This window comes from Pinus tabuliformis, chromosome 7 (assembly GCF_031772625.1).
Source record: "Pinus tabuliformis cultivar Carrire ecotype Pingquan chromosome 7, CPIR1, whole genome shotgun sequence".
In the NCBI taxonomy this organism is placed as follows: Eukaryota; Viridiplantae; Streptophyta; class Pinopsida; order Pinales; family Pinaceae; genus Pinus; species Pinus tabuliformis.
This window is the reverse complement of record NC_142293.1, coordinates 1,845,898,730-1,845,914,553: the sequence shown is the minus strand read 5'-3', so window position 1 is coordinate 1,845,914,553 and position 15,824 is coordinate 1,845,898,730. Positions and strand designations below refer to the sequence as shown.

Sequence of the window (15,824 nt, the reverse complement as noted above, 5' to 3'; positions counted from 1 at the left end):
CAGTATGTCTTCAATCTCTGTCAAAGACTCATTTTTGTCTCAACTGTTCAATCTGCACATCAGCCTAATGGTGTATCTCTATTACAACACCCAATTATTCCACTGATCAAATGACAAGAAGGTTTGATTAGGTTTGCAACAAATGTAGAAAGTCTTCTTCCCTTCAAAACAATATTGTTGTCATCAACTTAAATCTTCCACTTCAAGTACTGGTCAGTTTCATACATACTCCTCTGTTCTTTTTGCAGCTACGGGACATACATCACACTTCAACACTCATACTCTACCACAGAGTATTCCTCTGCTTCAATAAGTCAACACACTACTTATGATGACCTTCAATCTCTGCTACCTTTTCAAAGTAGACAAAAAAGCCTTAGATCAAGCCCTAACTAGGGCAACAAGTCTCACACGAAAACAAACCCTAAAATTATGATAATGAGCAACTTCATGTCAGTGCAAATGATTGTCATGGAATTGAGGCTGGATTTGTGCTTCTATAATGGGTTTCAAGAGGCCAAAACAACAATCTGAAACAGTGAAAATCTGTTGAATGGTGGTCATTGATGTCAACCATGGAGTTTAACTTTGACTAAACACTTGTCATTGATGTCAAACTGTTAATGAGTGCTCTTATATTTGTCCGAATTACATCAAGTTGGAAGCTCCACTTAAAGGACGGCTGGAAACCTTAGTTCTAGGTATGGATTCCCTGAACTATGGACATACCCTGCACTTGTTGAGGGTTTTTGAAGAAGCATATCACTGATTTTTCCCTGGAAATCCTCTTCAATGGATTCTCCTCGTCAAGTCAATTCCGGTAGTATGAGGCACACCCCAAGAGGCCTCCCAGTTTGAGAGATATTCGCGTTTGAAGTTGAAGAACCCAGTTTGTGGGCTAAAACCCCACGCGTGGTGACATGGCAACCTACCATAGTCCAGCACTTACTCAACTCAAGGAAGAAGGGTTCTCTCATCCATATTTTGACTAGAGTACTTCTTAAGAGGTCTTAGATATTATTTTGAGGATTATTGGACTTTATTAAATATCCACATTCTCATCTAAAAAGGCAAGTGGCCTTATATTAAGGCTCCCTTACCTTATAGGGCTTCAAGTTTAAAATAAAATAAAATTCGAAAGTTACCTCCCTACATTTTCTCCAACGGCTTATTTTTTAAAGCCCCTCTTAACTCAAGGCAAAACTATATAAAGGTTTAATTAGTCCTCATAAGAAGCCTCAGCTCTGTGAAGACCAACATTGCATGAAGCGGGGAGGAAGAAGGGGGATTTTTTGGAAGAAAGGGGATTTTTTGAAAGCAGGGAAGCAGAAGTATCATTTCCCAAAAATTTAGGAAGCGTCTACTATATATATATTTGCATTTATATTAAAAAACATCCAAAATACCAAATTAGTTGTAGAAGACATGAAAACATGCATATTTTTACATAAATCAAGATAGATATGGCATCCATTGTACAGAAATGTTTACTTATTCCAGCATCAACCATCTAGAATCTAGATTCCTCTTCTCTTGTCTAGTCTTTGCCTCTACTTCAATTCTATAGGGATATTAGTCAACATTGCCTAATTTTGATAGAACAGCGTAATCCAAGCCTTCTGGTATGGTAGAGAAAGCTTAACATGCCTAATCAATGATTTTGACTTGAGTGAAGGGTACATAATTGCTAAGGCCATGACAAAGGAGTTCAACAATCAACAACACCAACACTGGGGTACATGTAGGGCTTGGTGCTATTGATTAAATGTCAATCACATGCCCTCATACATGATATAATCCAATGAAACGCCACAATCCCATTGATCGTGAAAACTTTTAATTCTATTGAATTTTGAATGGGATATGAAATTCTATTTTCTCCATATGAAGTCTGATGAGGTCGGAACCACTCTCAAACATCCTGAGAGTACTTTTGTTAGGATGTGACCTTCAATGAAGAAGCTGCCCTTGGAAAAGCACGGGACATTCCTCCTCCTCCACCTACTTAAAACGAGGATGATGAAATGGACCTACTAGAAGGTCCTTTTGTGCCTGAGCCTAAAAAAGATGTTGTTGATGACCTCATGGACCCTATGGACCCATTGGATCCTCCTCCATGTGATCCCCCTACGAGGAAGAGACCACTTTGGCTTTGTGATACATTACAATATGTTGAAAGACATGTCACTACCATAGGAACCTTTAGAGAAAGCAAGAAGCCATGTCGATACCAGGAATATGTTGTAGGTATGAGCACCATCATTTAGGCAAAGCCTCCCACCTTTGAAGAAGCAGTGAAAGAACAGGTTTGGAAGGACGTTATGGCCAAAGAGTATGAGTCTATTATGAAGAAAGATGTGTGGGAGGTGGTTCCGAGACCTAAAGGTAAATTTGTCATGACTTCAAAATGGCTATACAAGATTAAACATGGAGTTGATAAAGTATTGAGAAATATAAGGCAAGGTTCATGGCTAGAGGTTTCTCCCAGAAAGAGGGAGAAGATTATAATGATATCTTTACACCTGTTGCCCACTACACTACCATTCGATCTATTGTTTCCCTTGCTGCTAGTCATGGATGGACTCTTCACCAAATGGATGTGAAAACTGCATTTCTTCATGGCATTCTACTGGAAGAAGTATATGTTGAGTAGCCATAGGGATTTGGAGTACATTACAGGAAAACTCGCATTTGTAGGTTGAAGAAGGCACTATATGGTTTGAAGCAAACCCCTAGATCCTAGTATGCCTGTATTGATAGCTACTTCGTGAAGCTTGCATTCACGAGAAGCAATGTTGACCCGAACCTCTACTTCAAAATGGTCCAAGGTATGCCTTTGATTTTGGTTTTATATGTTGTTGATTTATTCTTGACAAGTAGTGAGCCTCTGATGCTAAAGTTTAAGAGGAAGTTGGCCTCTGAGTTCGAAATGAAGGATCTTGGTTTGATGCACTATTTCCTGGGCTTAGAGGTGTGGCATAGACCCAGTGAGATTTTTCTTTCTCAAGGAAAATATGTCGTGAAACTATTGGAAAGATTTGGAATGGTAGAATGCAAGTCCTTGGACACATCGATGGAAATGAATTTCAAGAAACTATGTGGAGATGTTGTTGAACCTGACTTGGCAAATCCCTTTGAGTATCCACAGTTGATTGGGGCATTGGTGTTCCTTGTGAACACCCGTCCGGACATATGTTTTGCAGTGGACACTTTGAGTCAATTCATGACTAAGCCTCTTCATGCACACTGGGTTGTTTCCAAGCATGTGCTAAGATATTTGCATGGGACGATTAGCCTTGGTCTGAGATATATTGCCAGAGATGTCAAACTTCATGGATACACTAATGCTAACTTGGATAGAAATATTATTGACGAGAAGAGCACATCAGGGTGTTGCTTTAGTTTGGGTTCTGGCATAATATCCTGGATGAGCAGGAAGCAGAATTTGTTGCTTTAAGCATAGCAGAGGCAGAGTATATTGTTGTTAGTATGGTGAGGTACGAGGTTGTATGGTTGAGGGCTGAGGAAGCTCTTTGGAGAGTTGTTTGAGCAGGTCCTGGATACGACAATGATATATTGTGACAACAAGAGTGGAAACTGATTGGTAGAGAATCCTATATTTCATGACAGGTGCAAGCATATTGAGATAAGGTATTACTATATACGAGACATGGTGTAGAGAGGAGTAGTGAGACTACATCACATTTCGACTGATGAGCAGATAACAAATATTCTCACTAAGGCTTTGTCGAAAGTGAAGTTCTTGGTCTTCAAAGAGCAGCTTGGACTGATGGATGTGACCCTCCTAGGTAAGGGTATCGATTGATCAAGGACAATGAGCAATGCTCTTCCCCCCTGTTTGAGCTCGCAAGGAGAGGAATTGAACCAGAGAGCTCTTAGGGTTGAGGGAACTCTAGACAATAGGATAGTCTGTGATCCTTACCTTCCACGATAAGTCGCATCCTGCCTATTGTCGGGCAATAAGATAGTTCGTGATCCTTACCTTCCACTGTAAGTCATATCCTGCCTATTGTCTCTCTTTGTTCTTGATATAGTATACCCGAGTTGGCATCCTATCCACAAGCTAGGCTTGTTGGGAACGTTTCTCCCCATTTGGCTAATGGATGAGCATGCTTGAGATAGACTGTGATCCTTACCATTTATGGAAAATGGTATCCTACTCAAGTGATGGGATGCAAGTGTTCTACCACTGACTCTGTTGAATTTCTAGGTCATCTACTAGAATAAAGTCTTTCTTCACTTGATAACTACTTCAATGATCAATTAAAGATTACTTTCACATAGCATTACATTTAACATCATTTAGACAGTTATACGAAATAAAAACATCAACTAATAAGCATGAAAAAGCAGTAGAGTAACCATGAAACAAAGAGACAAAAGACAAAAAATTAGGCTCACAGCCAGGGCAAAACCCACAAGAGTAAAACCTAGTAAAATTCGATCTTATGAGAGAGAGAGAGTTTCCAGGTTCATATGTACATCAAAATTAATAATAGCAAAATAATAACCAAACAAATAACCAGAATCATGATGAAGTGCCATGTCAAAATCCAAGTCCCTAAAATTTCGGCCCTGCCTAGAATTTCAACCTTTTAAGATTTTGGCCCTCTTGTAATTTCGTTGGATCAGAGATTCATAAGACCAAAATTGATGTGTCCAAATGAGGAGAAATGATATCCTTTATATAACCTTCAAGTGGGGGTCGAATGGGTGCCTCTTAGGGGCCCATCCGACCTATTAATTTTTTAGGCAAATTTAAAAATTCAATTTTCAATTTCTTTTTCAAGATGAAAATACCAACCATGGCTCCCATATTTTCCAACACTCCATTCTTAACCAAGAAGGTACTTTTCATTCTCTCTCTCAAGATCAATCTTCCCAACTAATCATAGGTCTCACAGCCCACAAGCCTAAGGAAGAGATCATAAGTCTCATCATAAGGAAAGATACATAGCATCCATCTCAAAGCATCTCCCCAACCACAAGATCTCATGGGACACAACCTAAGGGAGGAACCAACAAAGCATCTCCCGTGTTGACACCTAATCATTGGGATTGGGTGAATATGTGTAAAATAATAGAAATAGAAAATAAGGAGTTGGAATATGAAGAGACACTAGGAGATGAAGCCCAAGAGTCTCTCCCTCCATGTATATATCTATGATCAGCCTAAATGCACAATCACAATTCATTTGAGGAGTTATCTCATGCCCTGACATGATATCAGAGCTAGCTCCATTTTTGGCTTCCTTGTCTGCCCTTGGAACTCCCTTCTATCATTTTTTTCTCTGCAATCTGTTAAACCCCTGCGTAGAATTTGCAGTTTATTATTCCCTAGAGTGTGGTGCTGGAGGTTGAATGGTATTGCGTTATTGTGACTGTGTTGCTAGAGGTTGCTAGAGGATTGAGCTTGTGCTAGCATTGTCGTCCGTTGAAGTCGGAGCGTTGTGACTATGACCGCACAAATGGTATGTTATATATCATGACTGTGTTGGCATATTGGCGTGGTAATAGTTTGATGGTATTACATTGCATAGACTGTGTATTTCGTTGAGTGCTATTACTGTTGTGGCATTATACCCCGTTGCTTGGTTAACGTTGAACGTTGTCATACCATCATACCACCATACATTGAACATTGGTTAACGCCTCACCACAGCACTCCTCACACCACCAGTTTCTCCCTCCCGCTCCCACCGAATTGCCATAACACTGCTCCCACATACTACTACACTGAATGGTATAAAACTAGTATCATGACTATGATACCTGTTGCTCAGTGCGATACCACCCTCCCCATACCAGTTTTTAATATATAACCCGCCTCACCTCCATGTTGGCCTGTGCATTGCATAATATATATAACGTTGGCCTGACATGGTACATTTTTACGCATGATTGTTGCTTGGTTAATGCCTCCTCCCCGTTGCATAATATATAACGTCGGTCATATAACTCCCCATACATATATCCCCATACCACTGCTATATAATCCCACATACTCCTCTGCCATACTACCAATACTACATTGATTGTATTACTGTGTTGGTTATTATTCATCCCCTGACGACATACGACCGGTCCTCCCCTCGTCGCGGTATTAAAAACCAAGTCGGTATCACACTGCTCCTCCTCCAAACTCCACATTATATACTCCTCCAAACTAGCATATGACCCACCATATGAGCAGTGTCCCTATCCCCTCATATAACACCTCCAAATAATACCTCCCCCATATACACCCTCCCCATCTACACCCTCCCCATATACCACCTCCCCCAAATAATACCTCTATCATACATATATATAAACCAAAATTGTATTTTTTTACAAAATTTATCACTAGAAGTGCGTTTTTTGCCACCAGAAGGGCAATTTTTTACAGTGTATTGCCAGTAGGGTACATTTTTTTTTAAATGCATTCATTGATATCTATTGTTAGAGGCCAAAGAGGAAGAGGAAGAAAGAATTTTAGAGGCAGGGGGGGTAAACAGTTCAATGGAGAAAAGTTTGATCTTCATTGCATATGTTGCAATAGAGATGGATATGATGCATCCACATATAAGTTGCCTACGGACAAAATTGAGCAAGAAAGAAATGAAGCCAAAGGTAAACCCAATGGAGTAACTGAAGACTTATTTAATGCTTCACTTGCTTCTTGGAAAAATGATTGGTTGCTTGATACATGGGCAACTTGCCACATGACTTTTAGAAGAGATTTTTTTGAAGAATTCAATGACAATGTTGATGGAGCAGTATATTTTGCAGACAAATCAAAACTCAAGCCATCAAGGCTTAGCACCATCAGGCTCAAATTGCCTGGTCTTCCAGACTTTCTTCTACATGATGTTGTAGAAGAAACTTGTTGTCTTTGGTCCACATCCGCCAACAAGGATACTCCATTCATATGTTTGATGGCAAGGTTGCGGTCAGAAAAGCATCAGATCGCTCACTTGTCATGGCAGGGATAGAAGAAGAAAGAATTTTGAAGCTACAAGGTACCTTTGCTCGTGCACAAAAAATTTCATACAGTTCTCGCTATGAAGAAGGTACATTTCCATCAAGTCTTTTATGGCATGCTAGATTTGGACACTTGAATTATGACAGCCTTCTTATGTTGAAGAAAAGTGGTGTTACTGGTTTGCCTACAATTCTTAGGAAACTTAAGCAATGTGATGCTTGCATCTTAGGAAAGCATAGCAAACAGCCTTTTCATGATTCACATCCTAGAGCACATAGAAAACTTGAACTTATTCATTCAGACTTATGTGGCCCAATGCATGTTCCTTCTACAAATGGAAATAAATATATGATGACATTTATTGATGACTACACCAGAATGTGTTGGGTTTATTTATTGAAGAACAAATCTGATGCTTTTCAAACATTCAAGAACTTTCATGCATGGATTGAAAATGATGCACAATTTCATATTGGCTCTATTCGCACTGATAAGGGAAAAGAATGCACTTCAAATGAATTTGAAAACAATCTTCGCCAGCATGGGGTTAAACATCAAACAATTGTGCCTTATAATCCCCAACAGAACAGAGTCACTAAAAGAATGAACAGGACAATCTTAATTATGGTACGCTCCATGATGCTTTTCAAGAATGTTAACTGATGTTTTGGGTTGATGCAGTTCTATGTGTTGTGTATATAAAGCAGTGTTGAAAATATCGGTATCGGCAAAATATCGGCAAGGGTCCAGAAAATATCTTATCGGCAATATCAGCAAAAATATCGACAAATATCGGCAAGCATAAAAAATATTTTTTTCAAAATTTTAAATATAGCCGATATTTTGCCGATATTTTCAAAATATCACGATATTTTGCCGATATTTTCAAAATATCACGATATTTTGCCGATATTTGCCGATATTTTGAAAATATCGCGATATTTTCAAAACAGAAAATATCGCAATATTTTCTCGGCGATATATCGTTTTGCCGAAAATATCGCGATATTTTCGAATATCGCCGATATTATCAACAGTGATATAAAGAATAGGTGTCCATCTAATGCTATTAGAAACAAGACTCCTTATGAAATGTGGTATGGCCACATTCCTTCGGTAAAGCATCTCAAGATCTTTTGTCCCACTTGTTATGCCTTGATACCTAATGAACAAAGAAACAAACTTGGTGCAAGGAGTCGTAAGTGTATCTTCTTGGGATATTCAAATACCTCCAAAGCATACTGTCTCTATGATGAAGTTAATAAGAAGTTTGTAGTATCTAGAGATGTGATATTTCTTGAATCTTCGAACGCTGACAATGTTGTTGAGCGGCAGCTTGATCACTTGGATAGATTCAGACATGCCAAGTCTTTTCAAAAATTTGATAATGAGATTCCACATCTTGAAGGGGGATTCCTATACTGGATCAATCTATGGAATCTTCTTCTGAAGCACCTTCTCCCCCGCACGAAGCTCCAACCACTGATCCAGATGACACCTTGAGTGATGTGATTGACAGAATTGGGAGACTCAATCTTGATTCAACCCCAATTCAATCAACTGGACAACCTGGGCCATCTCAAAAAGGTCCTCCAAAATCGCTGACAAAGACACTTGAAAGTGTTCATCCTGATGAGGTTGGAAAGACATGAACAAGGAGCTCTACTAGACATAATGGAGATGATGTAGATAATTCTGATTCACCTGTTGATATGGATGTTTCTTATGATTGTGAACTGAATTTTTCTTCAGATTTTGAACCAACTTCCTTCAAAGAAGTCGCTTCTCATGATGAATGGAAAGAAGCGATGCCAAAAGAGTATGATGCCTTGATAAAGAATGGCACTTGGAAGTTGGTTCATCCTCCATTGGGAACCAAACCAATAGGCTGCAAGTGGGTCTACAAGAACAAGTATAAAGCTTATGGTTCACTTGACAACCTCAAAGCTAGGCTTGTGGCAAAAGGTTTTGCATAGAAAGAAGGGGTCGACTATGAGGAGACTTTTGCCCCCACAGCAAAATGGGCTACCATCAGGACACTCTTTGCCTTGGCAGCCCAGAACAGTTGGAAAGTCCATCAAATAGATGTAAAAATTGCTTTCTTGAATGGAGATCTGAAAGAGAATGTTTTTATGTCCCAGCTAGAAGGATTTGTTGTGAAGGGTCAAGAACATAAAATATGCAAGCTTGTAAAATCCTTGTATGGCCTCAAGCAAGCACCGCGAGCCTGGTACAAGAAGTTAACGAAGCATCTTTTGAAACTCAACTTCAAACATTATGATCTTGATGATGCAACTTTGTTTGTGAAGAAAGTTGGCAAAATAGTTGTATATCTTGTGGTGTATGTAGATGATCTTTCGATGACAGAGAACAACGAGAGCTATGTTGCATCCATAAAGAAGGAATTGAGGAAAGGTTTTGAAATGACAAACTTTGGGTATGTTCACTACTATCTTGGTATTGAAATAACTCAACATCCAAAGTTTATATTCCTCTCTCAGAAGAAGTACAATGGAGATATGTTGAACAAGTTTGGCATGGTTGAGTGCAATCCTTTGACTACTCCAATGGAATAGAACTTAAAGCTCACATCCATTGAAGAAAAGAAATTGAGGATGCAACAAAGTATAGACATCTTGTAGGAAGTCTCAACAATCTTACTACTACCAGACTAGACATGACATTTCATTTGTTGCTAGAATCCTCTCTAGGTTTATGCAAAAGCCTTGTGAGGGACATTGGTTTGCTGCAAAAAGAGTTCTAAAGTACTTGAAGGGGAATCACAACTTTGGACTTAAGTATACACAGGTGGGCGACTTCAGCTTGATTGGATACTCTGATTCAGACTTCGATAGAGATAAAGACATTGGGGTATTTACTTCAGGGAGACAACTTTGTCCATGTTATCAAGAGTTAAACTTGCTCATGACATCATTAAAGGGTCTAGCTTATTCAAGGAATACTCATATCACATCATCACATCCTCAAAGAATTCACATTATCAACATCAAAGAGTTATATAGTTAGCAACAAGAAGTCCTCATAATCAAGGATTCCAACCATACTATCAACATCAAGGAGTCCACTACCTCTAAAAGGACACATCATCAACAGGTAAGCACCAAGGAGCCCAGATCACCATCAAGGAGACTAGTTATGTCATCAACGAGTCATACATTATTGTTAGCAAGGAGTAATCATCATCATCAATATTGTCAACATCATGGCCTACTCATCATTCATCATTATCAGCAACAAGGAGTCATTTATCAATATCATTAAAGGAAACCACATCATAGAGGAGTCCATGATATCAAGAAGCCAACAAGGATTCCAATTATAAGCAGCAAGGAGTTCACTTCATCAACAGCATAGAATCCTCATTATTAAGAAGCCATATTATAATCAAGAAGGAACATATGAGAAGTATATGTCAACATTGAAGTATCAGGGTTTCTTCTATCAATCAATGATTATGGTCCATAAGCCTTGATTTCCATCTCTTACCTATATCATAAACAAATTAATGTGTAATTATTAAAATAATAAAACAATACTTATCTTTTTTCGATCAAGATAGCTCCCTCTAGATCTTGAGTCCTTTTAGAATTCAACCTATAAATCAAAATCAAATGGTCAGATCTTTCTAGGGTTCTTTTATTCAATCAATCCATAGGAACAAGGCATTCATTTCTAACCCTTATTGACCTTAAACTGTTCCAAACCCCAATCACCTTTCAGGTTTAGACAAAGGGTTGTAACATCCTTGCATCCTAGGGTTTAGAGTTAGGGTTTCCACTTCAAACCCTAATCAATCTACCAAGCCACTTGATTTATAATCATTTTTCCAACTTTGTCAACTTCATCTGGCATCTAGCGCGTATGACTTCGCCCACACCATTATGTATAGACTAGGGTTCCATAAGAATAAGTGTCATTACTATCACATAAGAGCAAGGTCCCTATCGTCAAAGGGTACTATTATATACAAAATTGTTACCAAGAATCACTTGTTATGTTGATATTCGATCTATGTTAAAGCCATTGCCACATCAGAAGATCATTGTCACGAGAATTGAACTAGACATCATTACAAGGAAATGTGATCACAATGTAGGGGTTCATCGTCATATACCAAACCTCAATGGTAAGCCAAATATAGTGTATGTGTATATCAACAGGCTATTGCAAAGACCGAGTCGCTAAGGCATATATATGTATATGGTGACTATATGCGAACTACGGGATTGGCCACAGAGCGAGCCACAAATATATATATGAGCCAAAAAATTGAGCAATGACTGAGTTACTTCAATCTTTTCACAAAGAGGTAGATGCGAACCTTTCCAACCACGGTATATCAAAGTAATTTGTGTCACTATGTCTAGCAAAGCCAATGAGTAGTCAAGCAAAGCCACGATACGAACAAACAATGTTGTCAAATAATGTGATGCCACTATGGCAATCTCAGAATATGAAGAGATACCATTCAAAGTGATGCCATGCGCATTTATAAATCAATGTTTCATGCCACAGAGGATGAGTTGATAGCTATAGTGAACTACAGAGATGTGCCATACCGACAATCCATACCACAGTGAACGTGCCATAGTCATCATCCAAGGAGAATGTGAGTTGTTGTAAACATATGCGAAGAAGCATAAATGTATACAAGCCACATAGAGTGAAATGTGAGTTACAGCCCACTGTACCAGAATGCGATCCACAAGATATTCACATAAAAAAAAAAGTCGCATCACTGAGATTGTTTGATTTTCGCATGACAAAGATTTTTGCAACAATGGTAATTTTTGTATTTCTGATATTACATTACAGTGGTTATATAGTTCTCATATCACAACTTCACAAATATTGTATATTTACAAAGATAGTCTACGTATCCCTGTAGTCTCCTCTTATCACAGAGATTGGAGGTTACGCATCACAAAATTATATATGCGAGCAATAGAGCCACTTATATATGTGAGTAACAATGCCACTAAGAATAGAGTGGGCTCTCCCGAAGTTTATGTATTACAGAGCCACAGAGGTCTGAATTTTTCTGACTTTCAGAATAGCTCGGATGGGACATAGAGAGCTCAGATTTTCATAGATAAATTTGTCTTTTAATACTGCTCTTGGATAAACCTCACGCTGATCCACGTTAAATTTCTAGGTCACCTACTAGAATAAAGTTTTTTTCCCCTGATAGCTACTTTAATGATTAACTAAAGATTAGTCTCACATATCATTAAATTTAACATCATTTGTGCAATTATACAAAAGGAAAACATCAATAATAAACATGAAAGAGCAGTAAAGTAACCATGAAACAAAGAGACAAAAAACACAAAAAATAGGCTCACAACAAAGGCAAAACCCATAAGGGGAAAACCCAATAAATTTATTCCTCATGAGAGAGGGAATTTTCAAATTCATCTATACATCTAAATTAATAATAGCATAATAATAACCAAACCAATAACCCAAATCATGATGAAGTGCCATGTCAAAATTCAAAGTCCCTGAAATTTCGGCACTCCCTAGAATTTCGACCACCTCCTAAAATTTCGGCCCACCCGTAATTTTGTTGGATCAGAGATTCATAAGACCAAAATTGATGTGTCCAAATGAGGAGAAATGATCCCCTTTATATAGCCTTCAAGTGGGGGTTGAATGGGTGCCTCCTAGGGTCTCAGCAAACCTATTAATTTTGGAGGCAAATTTAAAAATTCAATTTTCCATTTCTTTTTCAAGATGAAAATACCAACCATGGCTACCATATTTTCCAACACTCTTGAGGGTTGAATTGGGATAATAGGATAGACTGTGATCCTTACCTCTCATGGTAAGTGGTATCCTGCCTATTGTCCTTGGATATAGGGTGGTAGCTTGAGCTCCCCTACAATGATTCTTCTTCTTTAGATTCAAGAGTGTTTAGCAGATGAACAAAGATAAGCAGAGGTTAACAGAGACGACATATGACTTGACGATGATGAGACATTTGATATGGGACTTTTGATGCGGTCGGAAATTTATTCCTAAGTGAGAGGGAGTGTTAATTTGGCAGCGCGCCGATAAATTCCCTCCATTGGACAGGCTTCCTCATCTAGAGAAGACCCTCTTTGCCCATGGAAGAATGTAATTTGGTCAAGGAAAAATATAATTTTTAATGAAAAACCCACAAGTGCACAAAAGTATAGATCGGTCTAAAGTCACAATTGGGTCTCCAAAGAAGCATATAAATACACTTCAAGGCAACCTCATTTGGATATCAACATCAACACATCTCTTCTTCTCTCTCTCCTCTTGTGATTAGTTTGTACAGGTCTGAAGCAAGGAGTCTGAGCTCACACATGCGAAGGGATAGAGGCTAATTCTGATTTTTCTGCGTTGACTCTTGTTTCGGCAGATGTTGACCAAGTTTGACTTGGCATTTTGACCTGATTTGACGACTGAAGTTTGACCACAGAAACCTGAAATTTGACTGTAGAATTCTCTCTCCTTTAACTGAATTTTTTGGGACTATTTTGACTAAGGTTTGACCAGCAAGGAAGGCCAAATTTGTTTGACTGTTGACCGAGCTGATTTGGAGCTGATTTGACAGCTGAACGTTGACAGGTTAGGTCATCTTTGACTGCTGTTGACTTTGACCAGAATTGCAGATTTGACTTGTTGACCAGATTTGACTTTGAGACTCATCTTCTGGCTATTGATTGATTGGTTTCTTGAATAGTCAAAGTTGTTGACCTTTGACTTGTTGTTTACGAATTGGAACATTGTATCTCTCTGCTGAACATTTGATGACAATCTAATAGAAGAAGAATTTGGAAAGGGTTTTCCCCTTGTGAGGTTTTTCACTGGTCTTTGACCAAATCTTGTGTCTCTTGTCATTGCTCTTGCCTGTGTTATATTGTATACTGAATTTACTGTTCTATCTACAATTGCTCATTGTCATTGGAAGATTAAATTTGTTTAAAGTGATTTCCAATTCAAGAAAGAATTGGGCTAAGTGATTGTACTAGCATAGAACAGTGGAAAATTAACAGGGGGCGCCAAGTTTACTGCAACATATGTTCAGGCTGACCTAGTCAATCTAATGTGGGTCCATAAGCCCCCATGGGGAGGGCATGCTATTTCTTGAGATGTTTATAAATACACACTTAAGTGTCATTTGTAAATAATCAGTGTGAGCTGTTTTTCTCTCTAAAAGTGTATCCTGCAGGCACCATATACTATTGCACCCTCTCGCTATCTTGGTGTGACATTTGTGATCAGTTATCTCTATATAGCACTCTTATGGTATTTTACTCTAGTGCATCTATGGTTCACAACTAGTGCACTTGCTCACTCTTTATCAAGTGTTGTTTTCTCCTTTCTTATTGCAGGTTTTAGGGTTTGTTAGTGGTTCCTCTCAATCCTTGCTTTCTCTTGTGATGTCACAATTTTCATGGTCAAAATATGTCTTCCATCTTCCCCACATTTTTTCCATTGCAATGATTCCAACTGAAGTTGTGCAAACTGTTGATCCCCAACCATCTATAAGCATTTAATTTTCAATCGGGTTAACATAAAACAGAATGCAATTATAAAGTATCATACAACCAACACATTTTGCACATACTATAATAATAATAAACATACATGTCAAACTATTTATATGCTAGCATGGAGTAAATTACCTCAATAGTTGGGGGAACAAGGGGCCGCTTGCCTTTGAGCACAATTACAAGAAATTCCAGCTTCTTTTCTTCATCCCATTCACTATAGGTACCCATGTCTAAATACTCTGTAATGACATCTAAAGTTTCTTAATGTTTGCCAGATTCCTGATCCACCAAAATTTGATAAATCTGACAGTCGACTGTTCAAATTATAAAGTTGAACATTTGAACCATACTTATGATAAATACCTGGCGCAGATCAAGTTTCATCAATATCATTCCGAATGTTGAAACCCGCCGAATAAGGTCAGCCAGGCGTCCATCAGCTAGGATATCTGACCCACATGATTGCTGCAGAAAACGAACTAAATTAATGATGCACATTTCACCCCGGCAGGAAAAGCAGATGCTCACTCCAAACAGAGAACTTTAGAAATACCATTGATTCATAGCAAAGCATCAGAGGTTCTAAAAGTTGTGCTGAATTTTCATAGTACTGATTAGGGTCATAATCACAGGGAATGCCCTCCAAGATCTCTTCAATCCGCCTACGTGTAGTGATAAGCTATAAGCACAAGTGTATAAACAGACGCACATTAGATATGAAACATTTGAAAGGAGAACAAGGTACGATTCAAATTTTAACGTTAATCCTAACTACGATAAATTCAATTCAAAACATTAGCTGATCTAAACAAACATAAAATACATCCAAACTTAGATGCCCCAAGATATTTGACAAAATGAACATATTCTTTGCAAACAAGAAACAGAATCAATGGAGTAACAAACCTTTTCCCTTACGTCTCCAAGGACAATTCTATAAGGAGCAAAATCTGGGCGCTGTGTAATGTTTGGATTAAGAATTTTATCAAAGATGGATTTACCCACATTAAATTCTGATGTTTTCTTTCGAGGACTGGAAAAACCAAAACCTGCTGTACTACTGGCAGAAGGAGTTCCAGTCCCTGATCCAGTTGAAGATGCATTTGTAGAAACATTAATTGTTCTGACATTTACATCCAGCTTTCCATCTTCATACTTCTCTGAATTTCTTGAAAGGGAACTCTTCAACAGTGTCACTGAGCTCTCAGCATTGTGACCAGACTAAATGGCAACAAAAGATCATTCTCTTAAGTTACAAATTGCAATATTCAGCATTTGAATCTTGATGC

General features: G+C 38.3%; 1 protein-coding gene across 1 annotated transcript in view; it reads right to left on the bottom strand.

The window, feature by feature from the left end:
• The window catches only part of LOC149255805 (phosphoenolpyruvate carboxylase 4-like), an 82,811-nt gene that overhangs the window by 26,731 nt on the left and 40,256 nt on the right, over positions 1 to 15,824 (bottom strand). Inside the window, 4 exon segments of the mRNA XM_089460579.1 lie at positions 14,668 to 14,814; positions 14,899 to 15,000; positions 15,089 to 15,214; positions 15,442 to 15,756. Coding sequence (XP_089316705.1) covers positions 14,668 to 14,814; positions 14,899 to 15,000; positions 15,089 to 15,214; positions 15,442 to 15,756 — 690 coding nt within the window.